Here is a 27,246-nt window from a genome sequence, read left to right as displayed (position 1 = left end):
ACGTGTACCCTTATTTTTATGCTCACCGCTCATGTGGTACATAGGTAGATTTCATTTTCACAGTCAGCAGTGTTTCTTCATACCGGACACACAATGCTATCTAGAATTCAATGCAATCAATGGAGAATTCAGTGCAATTAATGGAGACCCCTGAGAGTCTCAAATCCACAATCCTCATTCAGAGCAAAAAAAAAAAACCTCCACGGTTCAGACAAAGCTAACATGATGCTAAAGCATCTATAACAGCAAACCGACTAGTCACTTGAAAAATTTACTTTTGTGTTTATAGCTGAATTCCCTCTTAAACTTTGCCTTGCTGTGCCGTGGTGGAGTGACCCCTGCTGGTATTTGCTTGTAGGCTGTGTTGCAGGAAGTGGCACCACTCGACTTCACTATAACAGACTACTGGTGCAACACATTCACTTTGGCTGAACTGAGTTGTGGATTTGTCCCCAGCAACTGCATTGAACTGCGGATCGTGAGCCAGAGGAGCATGTCCAGTATGAAGTAATGAATGGATGGCTATGAAAATGAAACCAATCCATGTACTACAAAAAATTCCTGTAAACACTGCCCCTTATGATTGTATGAGCTAATTTATACAGCTAGCGTCTATGAAAACAATCTTCTACACACAATCAGTTCTAACTTAATTTGAACAGAGATGCAAGACAGCCCTAAATCCTTCGGCAAATACGGTCCTACTCAGTAGGGTCTTGGAAACGTTGTCCTGTTGGAGACATTCTTAAGACTCATGGAAGAGGAAAAAGTAGGTGGAGAGATGAGAGGCTGCCAAGCAACAGACTGAAAAGAGGCCACAGGTGGAAATGTCGCAGCATGAACTCCCCCCTCATGTCTCATTCTCTGGCTACTGCTGTTCCCGCTCCTTGGAGGGGTGGTGATCTCTCAGGGGGGTATTTGGCTCTTGCTGCCAAAAAACATGGGGTGTTGTAGTGGGCAGGTGTTCTCAGAGAAGCAAAGGCACATTTTCTTGACATTTCATGGTCATCTAAATTCTTCTTTCTACATTTACCATCAATTTTCTTTCTTTCGCTCTCTCTCTGTCTCTCTCCCCCCTTTTTACTCTGTACGATTTTTATATCTTGCCCTTTCATTGTTCCCTTAGGTTTACATAACAATGCAGCAAGTCCCGTCGTGTCTACCTCTTGTTCTTTTTTATGGTTGCCTTTCACTCCTCTTCCCTCAGTAACTAGACAAGACATTGTTCAAAGCGTTCCCTTCTTTTTCCACCTCATATCATTTCTCTCCTCTTCCTCCTGTACATCAGTAAAGTTATGCAAACTGTCAGGCTTCTCACTCCTTTCTCTTTTCTGCATAACTTAAGGGATGTAGAGGTAATTTTTTGTTGTTGTGTTATCTTACTGGCAAATCTTAACACCTCTCCACACCCTATAAAAGCAACTCGGTTCCTTCACTCTGTCACCCTGCAATAACATAAAACCATATTGCAACCACAAATCCCAACTCTTAAGCCAGTCACACATCTCGCCTCTGCCCACTAACACATTCAAACAGCAACTGAAAAGATCTGCAAAAATATCAAAGACATATTAATACCGTTGCACCAGTAGGGTTTGATCAGTTTGCAAGCAAATCCGTTCCCACAGAGATTCACCATTGGAGTCAATGTTGACTGGGCAGCAGCTTGCAAGCAGTAGTGTCAGAAATAGGCACTCTAGAGACCCTGAGGACCAGCCTCAGGATAAGAGAGCAGAAGGGTGGAAATATGACAGCAGCCATGTCAGTGAGTGGTTACATAAAAAAGAAGGGGTCTCCTCCTTTCATATTAAAAAAAAAAGGATACTAGCTCTACAGAAATGCATTCCCATGTTGTGCTATTTGAGTTTAACAGGCCATGGGAGGCACGTGCGGAGTCCAAGCATGGAGGAGAATACAATAGCGGGTCGGTGCTTCTTAAACCTCAAGCCTTTCTTCAGCCGTTGGCTGTTCTCCGCCGTGTGCAGCTCCCCCTGTTGGGCTGACCCCGAGATACGGGACACTAGCTCCCCATGAACTACCACCTCCTGCTCCGAGTGCACAAACATCTCCCTCAGCTCCTCCAGTCGCCGCTCCATCTCGTGGATGACCCGCTGGCGCTCCTCCACTTCAAGGAGGCGTCGTCGAGCCGCCTCAAACTCCATGCTGGAGCTGGGGGTCACCAGCTTGGAGGAAGGGGCTGTCGCTGAGGCTGAATTGGGCTCAGAACCTGTTAGCAGGGCCCCGGTCACCCTCCGGAAGTCCCCCATAGAGATGGAGCGCCTGGTGGCTGGGGAGGCCAGCGCCAGAAGAGTAGAAGCAGAAGTAGAAGGGAGCATGGCTGATGAGGGAACAGGATGAGAGGATGATGATGATGAATAGGAGGCATCTGGTGGGTGGAGGTTAGGGTGTGGGTCCATGTTGTTAATTGCCACTGCCATGTCCTCTGTGGCTTCCTCTTCAGGTGTGTCTGTGTGTCTTTGTTGTCCCTTCATGGCCGTTGGTGTCTCCATTTCACTCTTTGGCGCCGTTGTTTTTGCTGGTGACGTTTCCCCACTGCCTCTTCCTGTGTCAGAAAGCAGAGTGTACCTGAGCGGGGAGCGTGGAAAACGTTATGTGCAGTGATGCAGTCAGGGAACCGCTCCATTCATTAATAAGAGATCTGAGCCTCGCTTCTCCTGCTTCTGCATCTGAGTCGCTATGTTGGGGAGGAGCCTGCCGCGAACTCATTGGCTGCCTGACTCATGACCACGTCAGCTGACGACTGGCCGGCCTGCCTCTTTGCTGCTGATACTGGCAAGCTGTCATGTCCTCTGGTTTACTGCTTTACGCCATCCCTGTCCTTCAGAGCTCTGCTTCCATCAGCTCTGCACTGCACAGGACAAATGGCTATCTGTCTGGGTGAAATAAGAGAAGGCAGCATGATGGGGTGGGGGTTTGTTATTCATGTTTTTTTTTCTCTTTTCTCTCTTCTGCTATCTTCTCACTGCTTGGCTCAGTTTGTGTACTCTATGCCTGTCGTCTGCCTTCCCTCGTACCAGCTGGTGTCTGTTACACACACTCCTCGCTCTCTCTCTCTCTCGGTTGCCCGTAGCAACACACCCTCGACATCAGATGGCAAGAGCAAGAGGGAGGGGTGATGCCCCAGTTTCTCTCGCTCTTTCCCTTTATCACCTTCCTGCTCACTTTTGTCACCGTTTCCCATTACCCAGTACCCGATACTATACTGCTCCATCCAACCTCCCATCTTTCCCGTATCTTTTCTCCCCCCTTGAACCTTCACAGCTGCTCGCAAACTGAATTTCTTTGTCTGTCCAAAGCCCATTACAGATGGTGCACACAAACACAAAAATGGGCGAATGAGCAATGAGACAAATATGCACACAGACACTTGTGCATGCAGTAATGCTCATTTTGATTAGTCATTGTCTTTGGTAGAAACATTGGCTTTTAATTTAAATAATTCAAGCCACTATGGAAATAAAAAAAACAAAAAACAAACCCAAACTAGCCCCAGCTAGTTGCTATAGAAACACCCTAACGGGCAGCAAAGTTGTTCGGTTCTGTAAGAAGATATTTGCCTAACAGTGCTGATCATTTGTGCAGTTATGCTTTACATGGCTTCATTTCTACATTTCTGTTTAGGCAACACACAGGGCATTTTATGTCCAACACTGAAGAAAATCTGTCAGCCTCAATATTCAGAATATGTTCTCTTATTACTTTATGTATATTTAACATTGCCGTATTATCATCACCCCACGAGGCTCCAGTAAATACTTGTCAAGCTGTCTTGTGGGCTTGAAACGGATCACGATTCCACCGTTATAATTTTGATTTATTATTTTGTTTAAAAGGTGCAGTGCACACATCAGGTGACACAATAATACACTTATAAATGGGTCAAAATGGATTTTGTTTTTAATCAGTAGCTAAGTGGATGAGTTCAGGGAGAATTAAATCAAAGTCCTTCACATCAACAGAATTTTTTTTTTTTTTACGTTTTGGGGGCACACATTTTTCTGAGCATTTAACTCAAATTAAAGCCATATAACATGGTGTGTTTAACCCTGCACATAACAGTGTGAAATCCCGAATGTTGCATTACAACCTGAGCTGTTAGTAGCACACCTGAACAGGTACGTCCCTCTGTCCAATCACGTCGTTAGCTGGAACGGTTGTAACAACATTAACTTTAAAATTAACTGAAAAGTCTATGAATGTTCATGTCCCTCCAGTCCTAATGAATACAACTGCTCTCTCTGTTCGGGAGACTTTACTGATGTCCACATATGACATAACATCTTCCATTTTCCCTGCTTTCTGTAATGCCTGCTCCATTATCGGCTAATTATACCACTGTTGTCTAGACACATATTGACCAGCAATGTGCTGGGCTGGCAGAAGGAATACAATCTGGGGATGGAGCACGATATCAGAAAACACACACAACTACACAAAAACATATGAACACCCTCGCATGAATACACTCACATTTACATACACACATATGTAAATATATATATATATAAATAAACACAAAACACACACACACACACACACACACACACACACACACACACACACACACACACACACACACACACAGTGTAACATCACTCAGCTCTTGAAAAGTGATGCTTTAAATGACTGCTTTAGAATCCTTCAAACTCCAGTGAATAAACACAGTTAAGCTTTTGGTGAGGTTTTGTTGTGTTGTGTTGTGTGTGTGTGTGTGTGTGTGTGTATGTGTGATGCGTGCACTTGAATATTCACTTAGCCCCCTGCTTTTATCTTTTATCTCTGGATTGGCATTGCATTAGAAAGAGCACCAACTGTTCTGCCTTTGCTTTTAGCTTCAGTGATCTCTAGTAGGATGAGAGAACGAGAGAGCGATAGAGAGATATATATAGATCTGATAGATGAAGAGATCAGGAAATAAAGAGAGATGGAGACAGAGAGAGAGAGAGTGAGTGAGAGAAAGAGAAATCGGGCTGTTGTATAGGGGTACATGAAACCAGAAAGCAGCAGAAGTGCTCTATAATCCCCTGCCTTGGTATTCATGAATGGCTGGGTTGCCGGTATAGCTACCAGATTAGGATAACAAGTTGCCATCAAGACAACTGTGTTGCAGTGACGCACAGCAGACTAGTTTTTAAAGAAAAACTGAATAGTGAAAACTTTAATATAAAACCCATTTGATACTTGTGTGTTGTAACGTTCCCTTGAAAAGTAGTAATGAAGCATCCTGTGGTTGCATAATGTCTAACATAGCTTGTTGGGAAGTGGGGATCTGAGTGATCAAGACAAGATGTTTCAGTGGTGGATTTCTTGCGTTGATGCCTAGTTTTGGAAGAATCCTTTGATTGCGCAACAGCCCACGGTTCAAAAGCCTTTTTCTCCCCCAAGTAATATTGTGTGGTGTTGCACACACAGATTTCCAGCTCCATCAGCAAGCAACTTATAGGCCGAGACATATCCTTGTTGCACATACAGGAAGCCTTCACTGAAGATGAATGTTTTATGTGCATAAACACAAAAAAATAGCCCAGCACACACCAGACAGAGGCATTCTCTTCATTGGATCTGTGGAGGGATTATATCATTAAAGTGCGTGTAATATCTCAAATTTAATCATCTCTGACCGCATCCATTCTTCCCTTTCACTCATTTTATACCCCCCCCCACCTTGTTTCAGTTAAAACAGTGATGAGAGCCTCAATCTCTTATACCGCACCCTCTGTTCCACATTACTGTAATCTGATTCTGTGTATGCGAGTATTTATTAATTTAAGATAGGTGTATGTGTGTGTTTTAAATATGCAAAATGAGTCTGTGTAGGTAATTCATCTTTTGCAATGGGGTAGAGGTGTGTGTGGTGAGAGAGAGGCAGAGAGAGACACACATACACAGACAGACAGACAGACAGACAGACAGACAGACAGACAGAGAGAGCACAGACAGGGTAGTGACTTGGCAGTGGCTGTGTTGATGGGATTACGTCAGCACTTGTGAGTTTAGTAATGACTGAGCTGGAGAGGCAATGGCACAGCCATGCCAGAACTCCAACACAGCTAAACCTCTCATATGGCGGTTTCTCTCTGCTGAAAGCAACAGTCAGACAAATGAGCTGGAATCCGTAGAACTGGTCTTACAGCCACCACGTGCAGACTATGAAAATTGTTGATACTTAAGCCCATGGGTTAAGGTTTGGATGAATTCGCCCCAGTTCAAAATATAGTGCGAGCCTGCTATTTGTTGTTTAACGATTTTGGATTCATTCTTACTCATGTCGTTCACAGCATGGAGGTGGTATGAAACTCTTTTCAGCTTTTGCATCTTCATGAAAATTAGGAGAAACTTAAATGATTCCCATGAGAAAATTCTCTGCATTTCCCCCCAAAGGAAGCTTGGAGCACAGAGTAAGCCAAAAAAAACAAAAAAAAAAACAAAAAAACAGCAGCCCTAGTCATGCACTGACTGCATTGATTTAAGGATGAACGAGTGAAGCAACCCTTTCAAGTGAATGTGGGATTATGCTGTACTGTAATGTTCTTGGTTGGTGCATTTTGCATTCACTATTCCATGCATTCTCAAGAACATGTAATAAATTACTTGCATCATTCCACTGGATGACAGCTGCCCCTACGTATAGTTCTCCCTATTAAGTACAGTACTGTCTGTGGTTGTAGTGTTGGCTGCTTTGTGTTAGCAGCTACAGTATGTGTGCAGGAGGGAATGGTGGGTCACCATTGTGTCTATACAATGGACATATTCCCTTGAGTGATGCACTTGCAGAGTAAGCAAGAGTGAAGAAAAGGAGTCAAGCTTGAGTTTTTGTGCTTGGCTGTGCATTACATCACTGTGAGGAAGGCTCAAGGACATGTGTTACGGACTAGTTGGGTCTAGGGGTTAAGGGTTAAACTCGCAACACTAGTCCTAACCTGGAGTGTGTAGAAAAGATGGAAACGAGGAAAAAAACAAGACGAAGGACTGATTTCCAAGACGAGAGAAATAGCGGAGGTGGGCTAGCTTACCAAGGTAGCAGGCTAGCAGTTAGCAGGTCCCTCCAACAAGGCCTCAGCCACGTGGGTCTCAGCTTACGTAAGCGGCGGACACTGTCTTGGTAGTTTAGTTCAGTTTAGGCTGATGGTGGATGGATCCTCAAAAATATAAACGAGACTTGGTTTTCTTCAAAGTCCTTCAAAGCTGGAATGGTGTGAACCTGCACCGCATTCTCAAAGTGGAGCATCCTGAGGCGTTTAGGCAACCTCCCGCCATTAACAAGCACCCGCACCTCACGGTGACCTCCTCTTATATACTCTGCTTAACCACACCTCCAATCATTTCTCAATGAAAACCAGCCCAAATAAGTAAGAAAAGAAGAGGGGGGAAAAAGGAAGCTATAACCCCTATCACTTCTAACACATGATTAAAAGAGAACTGATGTCGGCGAGAACAGGAACACATATAAAAAAAAACAGTCAATGGAAAGAAAACTACTGAACGAATCTTGTGTTTTTGTATCTCTCAAGTTTGAAGATGTGGTTACTCATGCAGAGGCCGTACTAGAATGTGTGTTTCCTCTCTTCAGTCCAGTTACCTACACATGCATCCCCCACATGCCAAACCCCCCCCCTCACACACACACACAAAGGTTCACATTCTGCAGAGGGTCTGCAGCAAAATGCCACCCCCAGAAGGGGAAAGCAGTTTCAAATGAGACCCGAGACGACTGAGGAAATGAGATCCGGATGAGAAGTGCTCCCCTCTCCTCCCTCTCGACAGACAGGAGGACATATGATGATGATGCTCTTCCTCTGCACCACAGGGCTGGGTTGTGATCAATAACAGCAGCCTCGATCCACCATTACCAGCCGAGCCAGTCAGTCTGTGTGTGCGCGTGTGTGTGTGTGCGTGCATATGTGAGCATTTGAGAAAGCGAGAGGTCACTCGTTGCAAAGTGAATTACTGGTATGATGATGTCAAGAAAACAAAGACCCGACTGGGAATGTGCTAGAGAGAGAGAGAGAGAGAGAGAGAGAGAGAAAGAGAGACAGAGAGAGAGAGACAGAGAGAGAGAGAGAGAGAGAGAGAGAGGAGAGAGGGTGAATCTGTCTACACATGAATAGGTTAGACTAACCTTCAACTGAACAAAACATCGTACATCTTCGAAACATGTGACAAAGTGCGTAAGTGTGATGCAGATGAGTCAGATGAGTCAGGGGGAAGCTGCTACATGTCTGAAGCAAGACGTCAAACTTTGACTGCTATGAAAGTAAATGCTACAGTGCATTAAGCAGAGGTAAGAGGTGGAGGCAGGCAACGCTAACAGCTGTTATTTAAGGTGAGTATCACTACACACACGACACAGACAGACAGACAGACAGACAGACAGACAGACAGACAGACAGATAGATAGATAGATAGATAGATAGATGATAGATAGATAGATAGATAGATAGATAGATAGATAGATAGATAGATAGATAGATAGATAGATAGATAGATAGATAGATAGATAGATAGATAGATAGATAGATAGATAGATAGATAGATAGATAGATAGATAGATAGATAGATAGATAGATAGATAGATAGATAGATAGATAGATAGATAGACAGATAGATAAACCAAGATAATGGGATGTTGGGCAGAAGACTCGGAGGAGACAGCATGGTAAAATATTCTGACGCTCTCAGGCACTCTTCAACAGATGGAGGAGGAGGTGAAGTAGCAGAATTCATGTGCAGAGAGTCAAATGCTTTTGGCCCTTCGGTGCTGAAAAGCTATGTGAAATAGCAGTAGTGTATACATCTATTTCGCAAGTGAATCAAGACATCTAATGATGCAGGTAAACTCATCCATTCTGTGTACTTTTTATATAACAGTATTTAAATACAAAATAAACTAAACCATTTTAAAAAAGCATATTAATTTCAGTGGTTCACACACACTTTAAAGCATCCTGCAACACCACGGATGAGTAAGAAAGGCAAGCTGACCAGAGGACAGCGTAGGTGTAAAGCATCAGAGCTTCTTATCTCTATGTGTCTGCAATTGTTTTCCTGCAGAGGAGGAAAAGCTTGCACTCTAGCACCATCCTATGGCCCGAACACAGGCGTCTACTACAAGTAACATGGCCACTTAGCTTATAAGTCTAATGAAAAGTAGGGACACAAAACAGAGAGAGATACTATGCATGTCCATGCAACTATCCTACAATCCCCCATTTCAAAGATTTAGAATACAATTCTGATGCACGTGACGTAAAACAAGACAGTGAAGACATGAAAGATTATGGTTTCACACACCTAGAAAACCTGGCTAACAATATTTAAAGGTGCTATGTGAAATTATACTTGAATCCTGAACCCCCCCCCCAAAAAAAATCGTATCCGGCCAATCACCCCACTCTTCCGAACCGTCCCGATCTCTGCTCCATTCCTTCTGCCGATTCAGGGAGGGCTGCAGACTACCACATGTCTCCCCCATAAATGTGGAGTCGCCAACCGCTTCTTTTCACCTGACAGTGAGGAGTTTCGCCAGGGGGACATAGCATGTGGGAGGATCATGCCATTCCCCCCCAGCCCCCCCCCCCTGAACGGGTGCCCCGACTCACCAGAGGAGGCGCTAGTGCAGTGACCAGGACAGTGCCGTGTATAGAGAAAGTCTGGCCAACTGGCTACACGGGCGCCATATTGCCTACCAACTGGTAGGTGGCCCCATGCGCGCACTGTTCAAAATGGTGCTCGCTTCATGATCTCATGACCCCAAATTAGAGGAAATAAGAATTTATTAGATTAAAAATTTAGACAACATATTGAAGCTATTGAGAAAGGGGTTTGGCCTTTTAAGGCCACACCACTGTGTAAATAATTTTGAGAGGCACTTTATGTATTTTACATCATTCAGTACCTGTACTTAGAGTTCCAGAAATTATGGATTTTCCATCATTTCAATCCCAGTTTCAGAGAACCAGATTTTTTAATTTTTTTTTTTTTATCATTGCGCACCAGTAGTCAGAGTAGGTGGTTTAACACCAGATCAAGAGCAGAGGCTATGATAATAACATCTTTCACTTTTTCAGTCCATGATGAAGGTGCTGAGATCAGGAAGAACCCCACCAGTGGTCATAACACAGTTGCAGGCACTGAGCAGGGGCTTCTGCTCCATACATGTAGATTTCAACTCAAAGTATTTACTCCAGAGACATTAGTTTTTATCCACTACACTACTGGTGTGGTGGGTAAATTGGTGATCAGTACCAGTATTACATATTTTGCAACGTTCAGTAGACTACTAGTGAATGATAATGAGCAATAATATCAGGGACACTTGAGAAATATTACGCCTGCCTATTTCGAGGTTTAGCCAGTGCAGCGTCAGTTCTGTATTGGGGCTCTTGTCTAGTTTACCTCAACACTACCCACACACTGTCTCGGCTCATGCTCAGGCCTGTCACTCAATCCATCCCATATGACAGTCTGACTCTGTTTACATTTGCTTGATTTCTGTCAACGGTTATACATGACTTGGACGTGCTATACAACTGATTTCCACACATCAATACCTTACAGACTCTCGGATTGCTCTAGGGAAGTTAGTTTATCGAAAAATCGTTAACGCTGAAATGAACTCACCGAGCACAAGTAGGCATAAGCTGAGGGGGACCAGCCCAGCCTGTGAATCTTCACGGCCCAAACTGTCCTCCTTTGTGTAGAAATCGATGCATCATACAGCCTCGTCTTGGCCAAACAGAACAGCCCCAAACCGCACAACACACCATTTCTCCTTCAACTGCTACAAATTGGTGAGAAATGGGCCAAAAACGAAGGAAAAACCATTGAAATGTCATGATGACAGATCCAGATGTTGGCAGGCAACATGGCACCCGTCAAGCACGTGACAGGCTCTCAGTCAATCACAGCATGTGTTGCAAAGATCAAAGGATGGCGAGACTCTCTCTATACACGGTGTTGGACCAGGACACATACCCACATCTGGCTTCCCACCCACAGACACGGCCAATTGTGTCTGTATGGATGCCTGACCAAGCCGGAGGTAACATGGGATTCAAACCAGCAATCCCCTTGTTGGTAGGCAATGGTATAGACCGCTACACCACCTGGACGTCCCTGAATCCTGAACTTTATCAGTCAGCTATGTGAATAACAGCAACAGGGGTAGTGGATACACAGCACATTTGTCGCCGTGTCTGAACACCCTTGGTGGAGTCTATTACCAGCTGGGGCATCAAACACCAACAAAAGCAACTCAGCCGGCCTGTGTCTGAGGGAAGTGCGGGATGTGTATGTGTGAGCGGTTTGTTTCAGTCAATACCATACAATTCATCATAATTACTAGTCACACAATGCTTCACAAAGCAATGCACTCCAGCTGCAGCAGCTCCGTCTGGAGACCTCCATCCCCAGACAGCTCTGCACTCAGACAAAGCTGCTGCAAAAACACTATAAAGTACCCCGGTGACAGTGCTTGTCCATGTGTCTCATTAAATATCATGCACAGTTATATGTTGTATGCAGTACTTCAAACTACCTGCTGCAGTGCTTTCTAGGAGAGGGCTGCTTTGGACAAGTGGCCCAGTGTCTCAAACTAGACACAAAGGAGACCGTAGCTGTGAAGATCCTAAAAAAGAAGAGCAAGTATGCTCTGGAGGCCAAAAAAGAGGTAAAGGTTTCAGTCTACAAATCACTAGGCTGACTAAAACATTGGTTGGTCTTTTTTTGTTGCTAAAATATTTTGTCTCAGAAGCGTCTGGGTGGCGTGGCTGTCTATTCCGTTGCCTACCAACATGGGGATTGTCGCTTTGAATCCCCGTGTTACCTCCGGCTTGGTTGGGCATCCCTACAGACACAATGTGCCGTGTCTGCGGGCACATTGGACGATGCCTCAAAGCATCGTTTGTGCACGATGTTCTTTAGTGCAGGGACTAAGCAGTGTAATAACGCTCTACCTTGGGATATATAAAAGACATATAAAGGATGTGTAGCTTTGAGTTTTCCCTCAATATCATAAAGGGGTAGTAATATTTTTATACTGCACACTGAACAGGGCAGTACAGAGGGTATAGTCAGGGCTCAGAGTCAAACACAGTGGTATCAGGTTTAGTATTCACAGGTGCCTAATGCTGGTACTGCTTTGTGTTCTGGTCTCACATTTCAACCGTATTACAAGAATCCCTTATTCTAGAGGAGAATATGAGGAAAATAGAGGACTGCACAATCATATCTGTGTGTAATTAAAGCTCCCTTGCTGGCCTTAATTTTGTTCTTTGTGTATCCGGATAAAGATAGTAATGTTACGCAGAGTATGAGCTGTTACACAGAGTATGAGCTGCCTCGTCCTTTTTCTGTTTGTGTGTGTATGTCTGATATGATGTTTGTGCATGCGTGTGTATATGTGTTACCAAAATCAAGGCAGTAACAGCTGTGTTTAATAATGACCAAGCTGCCGAGGCCATGGCTGGACCACATCCACATACCCAGGACTGTTGCAATGAAGGACATAAAGGGGGGAAAAGGGATTTGCCAAAGTTAAAATAAACAATGTTAAAGGGCATAGTCATAAATGCCTGCGAATACAAATAAGTAGGACTACAAAACTGGAAAAAAAACACAGAAAGAAACAGAAAAAAAATATTACTTGGAGTTTTGCTGTAAATATATTTTGAAGGAAAGGGTTCAGACTCCTTCGAGTTCTTTTTTTTTTTAAGTCTGAAAGTATATGTGAAACCATTAAGTGTGAAAATCAATTTGTTCAAATGACAGAACAACTGATTTCAAGTATCCATTCATTATCCAAACCACTTATCCTATTCTCAGGGTTGCGGGGATGCTGGAGCTTATCCCAGCAGTCTTTGGGCAGCAGGCGGGGAGACACCCTGGACAGGCCGCCAGGCCGTCACATAGGGCCAACACACACACACACACACACACATTCACAACTAGGGACAATTTAGTGTGGCTGATTCACCTGACCTGCACATCTTTGGACTGTGAGAGGAACCCAACGCAGACACAAGGAGAACATGCAAACTCCACACAGAGATGACCCGGAATGACTCCCATGGTTGGACTACCCCGGGGATTGAACCCAGGACCTTCTTGCTGTAAGGCGACCGCGCTAACCACTGCACCACTGTGCCACCCTGATTTAAAACAGTTTACGAGGTGGTGGTGATGGTTTCTTGAGAAGGGGGATGACTCTAGCAAGACTGTCCCGGCTGTGACGGTCTGGCCGGGCTGCCCCCCAAATTCTCTACAATATGTTAAGATGAACCTTGTGCAGCAAATAAATTATGAGTCACTGCTGGGTCACATTGTGATATGGTCATCCTAAATTTCTGACACTGTCAGACTTTTGTCCAAGGTGGTTGGTCACAAGAGCGTAATATCGGCCGTTGTTGAACCTGTCTCACAGTGAGACCGGACAAATCGCACAGGCTTTAGGAAGAAACTAAAGTAAAAATTCTGTCACCTGTCAACGAAGCTGTTGACAGGTGGCCCCCCATGTCAACGTTCTAATTAAAATTCCTCTTTAATGCTGTTCATGGACAGACCTGATATTGTAGATATATGGAGAGAGGAATTTAAAACTGACAAGAGGTTTTACTTGGAGCAACAGGGGTGGCTCGAGTCTAGAATATCGCACATAGATTGCTGGCTTGTTTCTAAAAACTTGCCTAAGAATTTATGTACAGTCATGGCGATGGCAACTCCACTTACAGACCACAAAGCCATCTACATTAATGTCAGCTTTGTGTCTGATTATGGTAGTATCTGTTTTTGGAAAACTTTGCTAAAACATGGTATTGTTACAATAGAATTGGAATGGATTATTAGCTTTTTATTGGAATAAAGCACAAGCTGAGGGATTGTTTGGTTGTAATTGGGAGCCCGTAAAATATGAAAGTGGTTAAATTTAAGGCAAAATGGGAGGGATTATGCCAAAGGCCGACACGCAATGGAGAAGAAGATGGGTTCTGAAATTGCTTCCCTCACTAATTTGCCACCAGAGGAAGTGAATGATAAACACATTGTTAGGCTTGCAGAGTTGCAGATGAGTTGTATAGAGAGTGCTGAGGGGGCCTTTGTAAGATCCAGGTTGAAATGGCTGGAACATGGAGAGAAAATGTCAGCTTTATTTTTTTTTAATGAGGAAAGCAAAGAGAAAAATAAAATATTTTGTTACAGCTAAATATTAATGGGTCTTTTGCTGGTAATACAGATGAAATATCTACATTTTGTTATGATTACTATTCCAATCTATACAGATCAAAGTTGAATAAAAGTAACTTCACTTTGGTAAGTCAACATCTTGATGAAGTTGATCTTATAAAGAGGACTGTTTATCATGTGAAACTCCAATATCAGAAGGTGAAATCGAGGAGGGCATCCATTCACTCAAAAACAATCGCCTGGTAATGATGGTATCACTGCTGACTTTTACAAATTATTCTCTGATTTACTCCCACCATTTCTTTATAAGGTATGTTCAAAAAGTATCCAGAATTCCCCTCTTCCTACTACAGTGACACAAGGAGTAATATGTTTAATCCCCAAACCAAAGAAAGATCTGCTTCTGCTGCACAATTGGAGACCAAAAACTTCACTGAATAATTATTATAAAGTGTTTGCTATTATTTTAGCTAAAAGATTCAAGCAGGTCTCAAACTCAATAATTGATGAAAATCAATCTGGATTTATGAGTGGTGGACATTAACAGTAATATTGGATTGGTCATAGACTATTGTGATCTAATTCTAGACAAAAGTGTCATATTTCGCCAGGACTTCTGCAAAGCATTTGACTTCATTAAACATCCTTTGATTTGTTTATTGTCTAGAAAGCTTTGGTTTTGGGGCATATTTTTGTAATGCTATGAAAATTCTCTGTGTTAATGGTAATAACTCAGTTAAACTAAAACATGCGACAACTCAAAGATTTTCTCTAAAGTGAGGGGTGAAACAAGGTTGCCGTGTTTCTGGTTTTTTTTCCCCCTCCTGGTGGCTCAGGTTTTTTTGCCATTATATAAAATCCAGTAGGTTAGAAGGTTCTGTTGCTGGTCATAATCTTATAAGTCAGTTGGCAGATGAGACAACATTATTTCTTAAAAATGCCTCTCAGGTAGAATCACCTATAAAGATTATTGATGTTTTGTTTTTTTTGATTGAGTAAATCAATTATCAAGATTATTGATTATTGATTTACTCGAGCATCAGGTTTAGGAATGATAGAGGGACCGCTCAGGTTGTGCGGTTTGGAGCCAAAGCAAGAGAGGCAAGATTGAGATGGCTTGGACATAGATGGAGTAGAGATGCTGGGGTTGCTTCACTGAAGCCATAAAAAACAATAAGGATGTCCATACTCTTTTTCATAGGGAGTTTACCACTTCTCCATAGGTGGCAGCTTACTGGTCCCAGTTTGATCAGAATATTCCATGGAAAAAAGTTGGACAAAAAAGTTGGACGTCTCACAAACAAATATGATTTACAAGTGCTGGAAAAAAATAAATAAAACAACAACAAGAAAACCTGACGCCAAGCAGAATCGAGTCCTTTCAATAGTCGCCACAGCTCGTTTTAGCGTCGGTTTATTGAATCCATCTCATTTGGGTCACAGACGCTAACAGTCTGTGTTTAGCGCCAGCAAAGATTGTGCAGCAAATAAATTATGAGTCACTGCTGGGTCACATTGTGATATGGTCATCCTAAATTTCTGACACTGTCAGACTTTTGCCCAAGGTGGTTGGTCACAAGAGCGTAATATCGGCCGTTGTTGAATCTGTCTTACAGTGAGACCGGACAAATCGCACAGGCTTTAGGAAGAAACTAAAGTAAAAATTCAGGTAAGGTTGTTTTTGTAAAGACATAAATATCTTCAGAGTTTGACTGAACTTGCAAAAAAGAAACAAAAACAAATAAATAAATAAAACGCAGTAGGTCTCTGTTTTTACCTTTCAGCTTGAACTGAGCGATATGTATGTAGTGTGTCGCCATCCAGTCCGAGATGTCAGTCAAGCACACAGCAATGCGTGTCTTTACTTGTGTGTCAGAGGGAGGAAAGGACAAGATCAGCTGGGTGTCATCCGCATAACAATGGTAAGAAAAGTCATGCGAGCGAATAACAGAACCCAGGGATGTCGTGTACAGGGAGAAAAGGAGAGGACCCAGAACCGAACCCTGTGGAACGCCTGTAGTCAGTCTTCGAGGCTCCGACACAGATCCCCTCCATGTCACCTGGTAGGAGCGACCCGTCAGGTAGGATGCAAACATTGAGAGTGCAGAGCCTGTGACACCCAGCCCCTCGAGGGTAGAGAGGAGGATCTGGTGGTTCACTGTGTCAAACGCAGCTGACAGGTCCAGGAGTATCAGGACAGAGGAGACAGAGTTTGCTCTCGCAGAGTGCAGCGACTCTGTCACTGTAAGGAGGGCCATCTCTGTCAAGTTACCCACCCTGAACCCAGACTAGTTGGGGTCCAGGAGGTTGTTCTGGTGGAGGTACAAAGAAAGTTGGTTAAAAATAGCACTTTCGAAAGTTTTGGATAGAAAGGGTAGAAGGGAAACTGGTCTGTAGTTTTTGACGTCAGAGGGGTTAAGTGATGGTTTCTTGAGAAGGAGAATGACTCTAGCAAGACTGTCCCGGCTGTGACGGTCTGGCCGGGCTGCCCCCCGAATTCTCTACAATATGTTAAGATGAACCTGTGATGATGCCAGAGGGGGGAGTCATCTTTAAAAGGGGGAGATGTCAAGACATTGTCTACGTTTATTCATGACTGACAGCTCAAGCATCCTATCATCGGCCTGGGTGGAAATGCTTAGTACTCATCTACTGTACTGCGCATGCCTGAAGTCAGTATGAACTGCTCACCTGAGAAACCGGCCGTATTTCTCACTGTCTCTTGTTTTGTTAAATAAACCAAATGAAATAACTGAGCGTTTAATTTGACATGGCGAAGATATTTTTCAACCATTCATGAAATTCGTTAACCATAATGAACTGCCCCTTTTTAACTGATCTCCATTACAACTGATGGCGCACCTGCTATGGTAGGCCGTACTTATGGGTTTGTTGGATTGTGCAAGCAAAGCGATTCTTTCCCGGACTTCCTTAATTATCATTGCATAATTCACCCCCAAGTACTGTGTGGGAAGATCTTAAACATGAAATAAGTGATGGATATAGCTATGAAGACTGTGCTTGGTTAGGGCAGGGAGCCTACAGAGGAGATTATTTCGCGCACACATGGAGGAGACAGGAGCAGAACACAGACCTGTTGCTGTACACGGATGGAAGGTGGCTGAGCAGAGGTACATTTTTGGAGAGATTCAGTGAGTTGTTGCCTGAAGTCATAGATTGTCTCAAGTTCGCTAAACATGCCGAATATACACAGCTTGAGGACAACAAGTAGCTTTTGGATTTGGCATTCCTACCTAATCTCACTAGCATGCTGAATGAGCTGAGTTTAGAACTACAGGGAAAGGATAAATATGTAATAAACATGATCAGCTCAGTGAACGTGTTTAAAAGCAAGCTCCAACTGCTGTCAAGTAGGCTGCAATGCAGTGACCCGCAAAACTTTGCTCACATGCAGGCAGAACTTAAACTTCAGGGTAACAACACAGCACAGCTTGATAATGCACATTTCGAGGAGCAAGTTCAGAGCATCTTGTCAGAGTTTGATAGGTTCAGTGGATGCAAAGTCAGTAAAGTCCCTGTTGTCAGCTATCTGTGTTTTCCATTTGGAAGTATTGATGTGGATGATATTGCCTCCGAAGTGGCATCACTGTTTCATCTGGACAGCCCTGCTGTGGAGAATGAGATCCTTACACCTAAAAGCACAGCCATACTCACTCACACCCTGGTTACATCCCGTATTGACTACTGTAATTCTATCCTCTTTGGTCTTCCCCTCAAGTGTCTCGGTCCAGAATTCAGCTGCCCATATCATTACCAGAACTCCCTCCATAGCTCATATCACCCCTGTTCTTCAGCAACTCCACTGGCTCCCTGTTAAATACCGTATCGACTTCAAGCTCCTGCTCATCACATTTAAGGCCCTTAATAACCTAGCTCCTTCATATCTTTCCAAACTCCTTCATAGCCACACGCCCTCCTGCACTCTCAGATCCTCTTCTGCTTTCCAACTCACTACACCATTGGCCCGCTTGACTACCATGGGGACTAGAGCCTTCAGTCGTTCTGCCCCTAACCTATGGAACTCTCTCCCACAAGAAATTCACTACACTGACTCTCTTTCATCCTTCAAATTCCACCTCAAAACGTACCTTTTCAAACTTGCATATTCAGTCTGATCCACGCTTTACTGAGTTTTGTGTAGATGGTGATTTTATACTTATCTGTTGTATTAACTTTTGTCTACACTGCTTTGTTTTGATTTTATACTGTCTGATACGGTGCTGCTTGTTTTTTAGTGTTCTGTAAGGTGTCCTTGAGTGCTCTGAAAGACGCCCACAAATAAAATGTAATATTATTATTATTACTATTATCCTCACACTTCAAACTGACACTGAGATTAATTCCAGAGCAACACAAGGGATGAAGGGAGCATTCTGGGAGCTACTGCTGCAGGAAAAGTACTCCAACCCCAGGAGATGTGCCATGAACTTCACAGCACTTTTTGGAACAATCTACCTGTATTAATATTTTTCTCACATGAAGATCATCAAGTCGAAGTACAGATCCACAATGACAGATGACCACCTTGTGACCTGCCTAAAGCTTGCAACCAGCTGCTACAACCCTGACTATGAGAAACTAGCCTCCTCCTCCCTGTGCCAGCAGTCCCACTAAGGTAGAGAATGACATTTCTTTCTACTTTTCTAACAGAGAATTATACTGTAAAGTGCCTGTATTGTATTATTTTGTTTGTTGTGTGTATTGAATGCGTATTACAGTAATATGGTTCTATATTTGGGCTGGTAGATCTCAGCTGGCTGACAAATGTAAAAGTAGATCTTGGTTCAAATAAGGTTGGGCACCCCCGTCATAAATCAACAGGCAATTTCAACCATCATTGAAAAGTTACTACGTAGGCTAAATTCTTACCCTTCCTTCTCTTTTGGAAAATCCAAAAAGACTTGAGTTGTTTTTTTTTCTTTCTTGCACGCTCTGCCATTTCTCCTTTACTCGTCTCTTCCCGCTTTGTGTCACGTCACTCAACGTTGACCATCAGACCCTCCCACATTATCAAGGTAATATTGGTGCAAAACACACACACACACACACACACACACACACACACACACACACACACACACACACACACACACACACACACACACACACACACACACACACACGGAGTTAGTTTAGAGACCTGCATTTATTTTGACAGGCTGTTATGTTATGAAGACTCGGACATTCACACATTACATTTTTTGTCGGGCTTCACGTAGGCTTAAATTTAAAATTATGTTTGGGGCTACACTCAAAATGTTCGGGGTTTAAGCCCTGGCGACACCGATTGTACCTTTAAAGCTCAGTAGAACTCAGAACCCCCCCCCCAAAAAAAACAAAAACAAAACAGAACAAGTGCGATGTATTTTGTCATAGCAACTGGATTTTTAATTCATTATCTGTGAGATATAAAAATCTTTATGATACAACATCTTGCCTTAGTCGAAGGAGGGAGCCTTTTGCCATTGAACAAGAATCACATAATTCTGATCCCAAGAGGTGAGACGGCTGGCTCGTGGTTTATTTAGCAACTCAGGTCTTCCCTTTCATTAGATGTAAAAGTACGATCTGGCTGCGTGGTGATAATGTGTTTTCCATGCAAGTCACTTCGCCAAACCTGTAGGCCAAGGCACCAATTTCAAGCAAAACCTACTCTATGAAGTTACTTGCAGTGAGACACATCCATCTTTTACTAAATCCCAACGGGAGAAAAGCAGGTAGTGAGCTTTCTCGGGATGTCTCAGATGTTAGCTGTCAAAGTCAATTACACAATACACATTCAGTGAATCAACGGCTATGCAAAGATCGCAAACGAGCTAGATAAGCAAATACCGGGGAAATTATGAGTGCATTGAAGGGTTTCCCTGGTGAGGGTCTCTGGGTGATGCTAACAAATCGACTGGAGTGCTCAATTCAATCAAGAGAACAGTCAGCCCCACCTCAGCTTAACATTTCAAAACAGAACAAAACAACTGCATGGCGTTAACGCAGCAGACTGATTTCCTCCTATGTACTACTCTACATCATTTCCCACCATCTTTAATCACCCCTTTCTTTGGACCTAAAAACAAAAGCAGTCAACACAAGAAACATTATTCATTATGCATTATTTGAAAAACACAGTAGGAAAAAAAAAAGAGAACCAAGAAAATATAGAGAATTTAACATGCCACAATATTACTGGGGAAAATTTCTTTCACAGAAAGCCACCTAATTTTCTATTTTTTTTAATGTAAGTAATAAAAATAATAACAAACATATCTCAAAGTGTAGCCAGCAGATTGACCAAGCAGTGAGGGGAAGGGAGAGGGACGTGGAGGCCACAAGACATCATCACGGCACTGGACCATGCATATGAACCCTGCAGCATCCCACAAGACAAAACACGCACGCACACACGCTTTGCAAGTCATGCAACTAACACACATACACACACACACACACACATAGACGCACATACATTCTCTGTCCAACACAGTACAAGCATCGATTGACATTAACCAAAATATCAGCATTTGACATTTTTCCAGAATTCACACATTCTAGCTGTACCAAAACCAAAGAGGCATTTGTGGCAGAATTATTTTTTTTCCCAATAATATTCACGTTGATAATGTTCTTTCTAAAAACTTTTAACAGCAGTAAGGACAGTACTGTGGTTTGGTGCTGTCGGCACAGGTTGATTTGGCAGCACTATCAATATATAAAGCTCATCAACTGGAGGAAAAGAACAGGAAGACAGACGACACAACAGGCAGACAGACAGGCGTGCAGAAAGCTGAATGACAACCAATCACGTCAATGTTGAGGAACGAAAACACTTTCAGTATCACTATTGAAAAACATGGCTGCATTAACTCTGTGGCAGGTCACACATGCACACACGTGCATACACGCACATAGCGCTAACACATCTGCCAAACACCTGCATCCTTTTTTCTTTTTTTTTGCCTTGGTGACCCCATCCACCTTCGTGTCCTCTTGCTTGTACAGTGACATTGACTAACAGCAGGTGACGATAGCAAGAACGGGACAAACGATGCCACAAGGTGGAGGCAGGACCACAGTCACTGTTCCTTTGCTGGTGAGAACAGGGGGGACATTAGTCCCCCAAGCAAGCTGACTGGATAGTTTGAGCCAGGGGTGTGTGGTTTTGGTCAGTCTCCAGTGAGCTGATTTGATGGCTTGGAGTCTCTACAGGGAAGTGGAGGGCAGCTTCTTGACACGTCTCTGGGCCAGGAAGGAGCTCTCAATGGGCTTGAGCTCTGGAGTTGGTTGAGAGTTCTTCAGGGCAGAGTAGGTGGCCGCCATTGCGCCCTGGACAGACAACAACATAGTGATGTTCAATGGCTGGACAAGATGGTGTAGAAAACAGTGTAAAATCCATCATGCAAAATGCCAGTATGAAAAAAAAGTCTATTCATTTTATTAAATCATTTGCCACAAACTAGGAGTTAACAGAATAACCGGGGAAATAGGGGTGCTGAGGGTATGGCAGCACCCCCTACTGATCAAGGTTTGATTTTTTTTGTGAGGTTAAATTATTATCTCAATAAATAGCCAAATTAACTCTATATGTAAAATACTAGATTTGTCTTGTTATTTGGAAACCGCTTAATTTATACAGATCCTGTTCCAGCAGGATTCAGCACATCTCAGTTTAGGACCCCCTGTCTTCTGGGAACCTATTTGTGATGATTCCACACCTCTTGCAGCAAGCAGTTAATTTTTGAACACTATTATATTCCAGAAAAGTAAATTTAGTTTTTGTTCCATTTTGGCAGCTATACCAACATGTACCCTGGCTCTGCCAAATGACGGAAGCTAAGCAGGTGTGGGCTTGGCTAGTACTTGGATGGGAGACCTCCCAGAAAATGAGTTACTGCTGGAAGTGGTGTTGGTGGGCCAATAGGGGTCAGTCTTCCCTCTGGTCCTAATATGAACAACAAATATCAAATCCCAATGCCCCAGTGCAGTGAAGGGGACACTTTGCTGTAGAAGATGCCGTCCTTTGGATGAGACATTAAACCGAGGTCCTGGCTCACTGTGGTCATTGAAGTTCCCATGGCACTTATAGCAAAGAGTAGGGGGTCTCCTGGTGTCCTGGCAAAATTCCCAACTTGCGCTCTCCATCTGGCCACCAAATCATCCCCCCCATGTAACTGGCTCAGTGACTCCTCCCTTTCCACCTCAAGCTGATGTGTGGTGAGCGTTCTGGCGCAAAATGGCCTGTGGGTGCTACACATTGGTGGTGGTTGAAGTGAGTTACCCCCTTCAATGTGAAGCACTTTGGGTGCCTAGAAAAGCACTATATAAATGTAATGATTATTATTATTATTATAAACTTTATTTGTATAGCACCTTTCATACATAAAATGCAGCTCAAACTGCTTTACATTAAAATCAGGGGAAACAATAAAACTCAACAACAATACAGATAAAATAAGTTAAAAATAATAAAACACAAACCTAGGCAAAAAACATAAAACAAGGCAAGAAATAAAATTATTATTATTATTATTATTTCCTTCCCTTTAAAACAATTAATTGGCTTGTCTCTCCATGACGAAGGTTGATGATCCTTTTGATACAGAAATTCATGTCTGTAAACTGCTGTGCAACAACTGAAATTCAATGCCAGTTTTGTGAGCCAAAAGGCAATTGTAATTATTGACTGATTTTGTTTTATTTGTGTATGAACATATATGACTTTGCTCATAAATGGCTTGGTAGTCCACTTTGATGAATGGGTGATTGCTGTTGCATTGTAATTTCTTATGCAGGAGTCTATGAGGCACATCTGGGTATTTGTGTTGTGCAGTTGTAATGTGTTGAGTTTAAAGGCAACAGTATAGGTTTGCAATAAAACATATATAATTTAAATCCCCCTTCATTATAATAGTTATTTAATATGTAATTTCTGTCATGTGTATCGCACCGACATCATGACACATTCCAGGACCTCCTTTTACAGACTACTCGCTGGACAACCTCCACCTCTCAAGGCACTCATGTCAGGATTTAGGAAAAAATATGAAATGAATGAATTTTGATCTGAACATAACTAAATATACTTCATGTGTTTATGTCATGTGTGATTTGAAGCTGCTTTGGCTCATGCCCTCATCATATCTGCATTGGCATTCGATAGCATGGGTAGCAGCAGAAAACAGCTGGAAAGAGCTTCATATGTTGCTTTTTATTTGTTTGAATCCAGGCCATGGTCACCAGCCTGCAATTATTAAGCTCTGCATGAATTGTGGGTTTTTGGCATTCGTTCAATGTGTGTGATGGTAAACGTCATAATTATCGTGATAATTGCACATCTTATTGATAAGCCCTTGGCAAGCAGCCCACTTAACTTGTGTTTGCTCAGTTTTATTACTGCTTTAATTTGGTTTTGCAGCCCCACCCCCATCAAGATTTCATTAGCAGTCCCTGCACTAAACACATTCTGGGGGCTATGATTTACCAGGTATGCTGTTCATCAAACCACCTTTTATACCTTCAAGTATTTGTGAAACCATAAGAGTATTTTTAGGGTGACAGGGTACCCCACTTTACATTGTACTGCGCAGCATTTTGACCCTTTGTTCCACTTCATACATATTGAGACAATGTCCTGTATTCTGAAACTAAGCAACAAAAGAACACTTCTATTTAAACATCAAACAATCACTTGTCAGTATTATCTCTGCTCTCTGTAAACACACTAAAGTCAGGTAAAGATGTGAGCTTCTGACAGTTTTTGCTGTCTGTCTATTCATAATTTTATAATTACACACACACACACACACACACACACACACACACACACACACACACACACACACACACACACACATATATATATATAAACTTAGCACAAAAAGTAAGGACATTTGTGTTTGGTAGATTATTTCTTTGTTGTAACAATGCTTCTTGGCAATAAATCTTATATCAGGCACCTGATTGTCAGCACCTGGGGTACCAGAAGCTCAAAACAAGAGTCAATAGCAACAGCAAAATAAGCTGTTTGGCATTGGCAGAGCCACATACTCAGCTCTGCTGCTCATCCCACAAATGCATGTTCCTTACAAATGTGGCACCATTTAAAAGGGAAATAAACAGGCTTTCCAACGGTATAAGATGTATTGCTAAGAAGCATTGTTACAACAAAGAAAATCTACCAAACACAAATTTCCTTACTTTTTATGCTAAGTATATATACGTATATATATAGCGTTTCCAAACCGTCAATGGTGTTGTAAGTGCTCAACTAATGAGGAGCAGAATATCAACACGGATACAGTAAAAAAAAGTTTTAATGCATTGCAGTACAGCCCTGTTTCGTGCGTTTCGCATGCATCAGCTGCTAATGTGGTTAAACAAAGAATCATACAATTCTTATATATATATAGTTTTGAAATTGTAAGTTGGATTTAAATTTTATTAAAGAGTGCTCTCATTATTTACCATTGGCCATGCCTACATCAATTTACTTTGCAATTTGTTATTCAATCATATTATATTGTCCTGTGCTGACCAGTGGGTGAGAATATTACTGCAGGCATAAATGTGTCTGATTAAACCCAATACAAATGAAATCAAATTTTTATACCTTTTAGCATTGGTAACCAATAAAGATTGCACCTTATTAATCTGTCTACAAATTCTTAATGCTTGCCCCACATTTGGAGTGTTTGCATCTGGCCAATCAAGGAATTTTGCTCAGTCCCATTACCTTGACCAGTTTAGGGTCCTGGTGTGGTAGCTGGCTGTTGGGCAGTTGGTCTCTTTGCATAATCCAGGGGTGTTTGAAGACCTGCTTGGCTGTTAGTCTCTGGTGGGGGTCCACATGAAGCATCTTCGATACCAGGTCCTAAAATGAGAATGGACCATGTGATAGATTGAGACCAGAGCTGTTAATTAGGACCATCAGTCGTCATTTAAGATGATAGAACACGATAAGTCAGGAAGTTAGCATTTCACATAGCTGTGCTAAAATTCAGTGATGTTGTCCATAGGCCACTGGCTCTGGGCAAAGCTTTAGAAGGCCTACGTGAGTTTGTCTTAACTACAGGGCATGTACACTTTCGAAGTCAATCAATAAGACCAGTCAGGTGTTGGTGTTACAGTGAGAGAGTTCTAACTCTACCTTGGCTGTGTCAGAGACAGCATCCCAGTTGCCTCCAGTCAGACTGAAGTGACCACTGCCTATCCTGCTCAGGATTTCATTTGGTGTGTCCTCTGGTCCATTGGCAAAAGGAGTAAAACTGGTAGAGGGTAAGTAGACAAGTGAATAGAACAAGTATTTAGGAGAGAGAAAAACAATGTGTGTGTTTTCTGCTATTTACCCAGCCAGCATGGTGTACAGCAAAACTCCAAGACTCCAGATGTCACATCCTTCATCATAGCCTTGACGTTTTAACACCTTTAATAAAAATTAGATAAGAGAGAAAAATATACGCACATTTCAGTTCAATGTCAGGTGGCCAAGAGCATCCCATAGTACACTTCAACATGATCAATAAAAACAAAACAACAGCGGGTGATCAGCCAAACTTGCAAGTCTCATGGTACATGACGGACCAGTGAATGTTCTCACCTCTGGAGCTACAAAGTTAGCAGTGTAGCACGGGGTCATCAGCAGGCCGTTGTTGGCACGCAGCTGCTTGGCAAAGCCAAAGTCACAGATCCTGATCGACTCGGGATTCCCTGATTCATCAACGTACAGAATGTTACTGGGCTTCAGGTCTCTGTGTACCACCTAGTTAGAGATGAGAAAGGACGAATGTAATATATAAGAGACACAAATAGGGGGGGGGGGAGAAAAATAGGGTGAAGAGTAAAAAAAAAAAAGGCTTAAGCCCATAAACATTTTGCAGTTTTGGGCCATGCAATCTGATTGTTTGATGAAAGACATGATCAGTCTAATAAAGCATGGCTAGCGGCATGTGTCATGTGGTAGCAGTTTCCTCACCCCCTGTGAATGGAGATACTCCACGGTCTTGGCGATGGTGTGGAGCACAGCGCTGGCCTCTCTCTCAGAGAAGAATTTCTGCTTGAGGATCCGATCCAGCAGCTCTCCCCCACGCATCAGCTCTGTCACCAGGAACACCTGCTTACCATTGTCGTAAACCTGGGATGGACGAAGTACACAGCACACACACACACACACACACACAAAAATAATGCAAAATTATGTTGTTGAATTTGACTTATTTGTTACACCCTCATTGTGGACAGATAACAGACCTTAAATATGTGTGCGCATGGGCGTATGCATCTGTGTGGGTTTTTGCGTGTGTGCATGTGTGTGTGTGTGTGTGTGTGTGTGTGTGTGTGTGTGTGTGCACATAAACACTTACATCTTTTAGTGTAATGATGTTTGGGTGCTGTCCGTATCTAAGTAAAATCTCAATCTCCTCAGAGGGGTCTGTACTGGTCTTGTCAATCATCTGTCAATCACAAAAACACCAATCACACAATAAATTTCGATTATGACAAAAAGTTCATTCAGAAATGCTAAATGCATTTTCCTCTTTCCTTTCTCAATAGACTTGCATTCTGTGCTCCTTATTTTGTGAAATTTCAAATGCACATTTCAAGCATATGCTATTATGTATTGAGAAGGCATCGTATTGTATCCTCTTATTTGTCATACCTCAGAAGGTCATTTGTGTAAATGAGAACCAGCCGTTTAATGTTCTCTCACTTTTAAATCACGTTGCTCAATGGAGTTTGAGATATTTTAAACAAATATGATTTTGATCGATATTATTTCCTATTCTGGCTGACCAGAGGACGTAGCGAATTTGTAATGACTGTCCTTGCTCAAAGTCTAAAACGTGATTGACCAAAGCATTCAACAGTGCCCTTGAGTTTTTTTTGTAAGAGTTGTGTTTGTTGCACTGAGACTAATCTTTGTTGTAAGAGGTACATTTATAGTTTGGATAATTGATAATAACAATGAAAACACCAATAAACGCATTAGTATCTAAAGTTTCTCTTGCAGACCAGTGTGACTCTAGCAGCAGAAGCAAA

General features: G+C 42.6%; 2 protein-coding genes across 3 annotated transcripts in view; both read right to left on the bottom strand.

The window, feature by feature from the left end:
• Positions 1-1,856: 1,856 nt before the first annotated feature.
• LOC130125922 (uncharacterized) lies at positions 1,857-2,492 on the bottom strand. Its single transcript, XM_056295269.1, has one exon. It carries the CDS (start codon positions 2,490-2,492, stop codon positions 1,857-1,859), a length of 636 nt encoding a protein of 211 aa, XP_056151244.1.
• A 17,091-nt stretch (positions 2,493-19,583) lies between these two features.
• The window catches only part of rps6ka1 (ribosomal protein S6 kinase a, polypeptide 1), a 69,157-nt gene continuing 61,494 nt past the window's right edge, over positions 19,584-27,246 (bottom strand). For both annotated transcript variants that reach the window (XM_056295243.1, XM_056295244.1), the window contains 7 exons: positions 26,571-26,660; positions 26,183-26,341; positions 25,808-25,969; positions 25,557-25,633; positions 25,358-25,475; positions 24,944-25,081; positions 19,584-21,537 (listed from right to left, as the gene is read on the bottom strand). In XM_056295243.1, coding sequence (XP_056151218.1) covers positions 21,415-21,537; positions 24,944-25,081; positions 25,358-25,475; positions 25,557-25,633; positions 25,808-25,969; positions 26,183-26,341; positions 26,571-26,660 — 867 coding nt within the window. In that variant the 3' untranslated portion in view covers positions 19,584-21,414. The remainder of the gene's footprint in view (positions 21,538-24,943; positions 25,082-25,357; positions 25,476-25,556; positions 25,634-25,807; positions 25,970-26,182; positions 26,342-26,570; positions 26,661-27,246) is intronic.

The sequence above is a fragment of the Lampris incognitus genome, chromosome 16 (assembly GCF_029633865.1).
Source record: "Lampris incognitus isolate fLamInc1 chromosome 16, fLamInc1.hap2, whole genome shotgun sequence".
Classification (NCBI taxonomy): Eukaryota; Metazoa; Chordata; class Actinopteri; order Lampriformes; family Lampridae; genus Lampris; species Lampris incognitus.
This window is presented reverse-complemented; position numbering and strand designations above follow the sequence as displayed.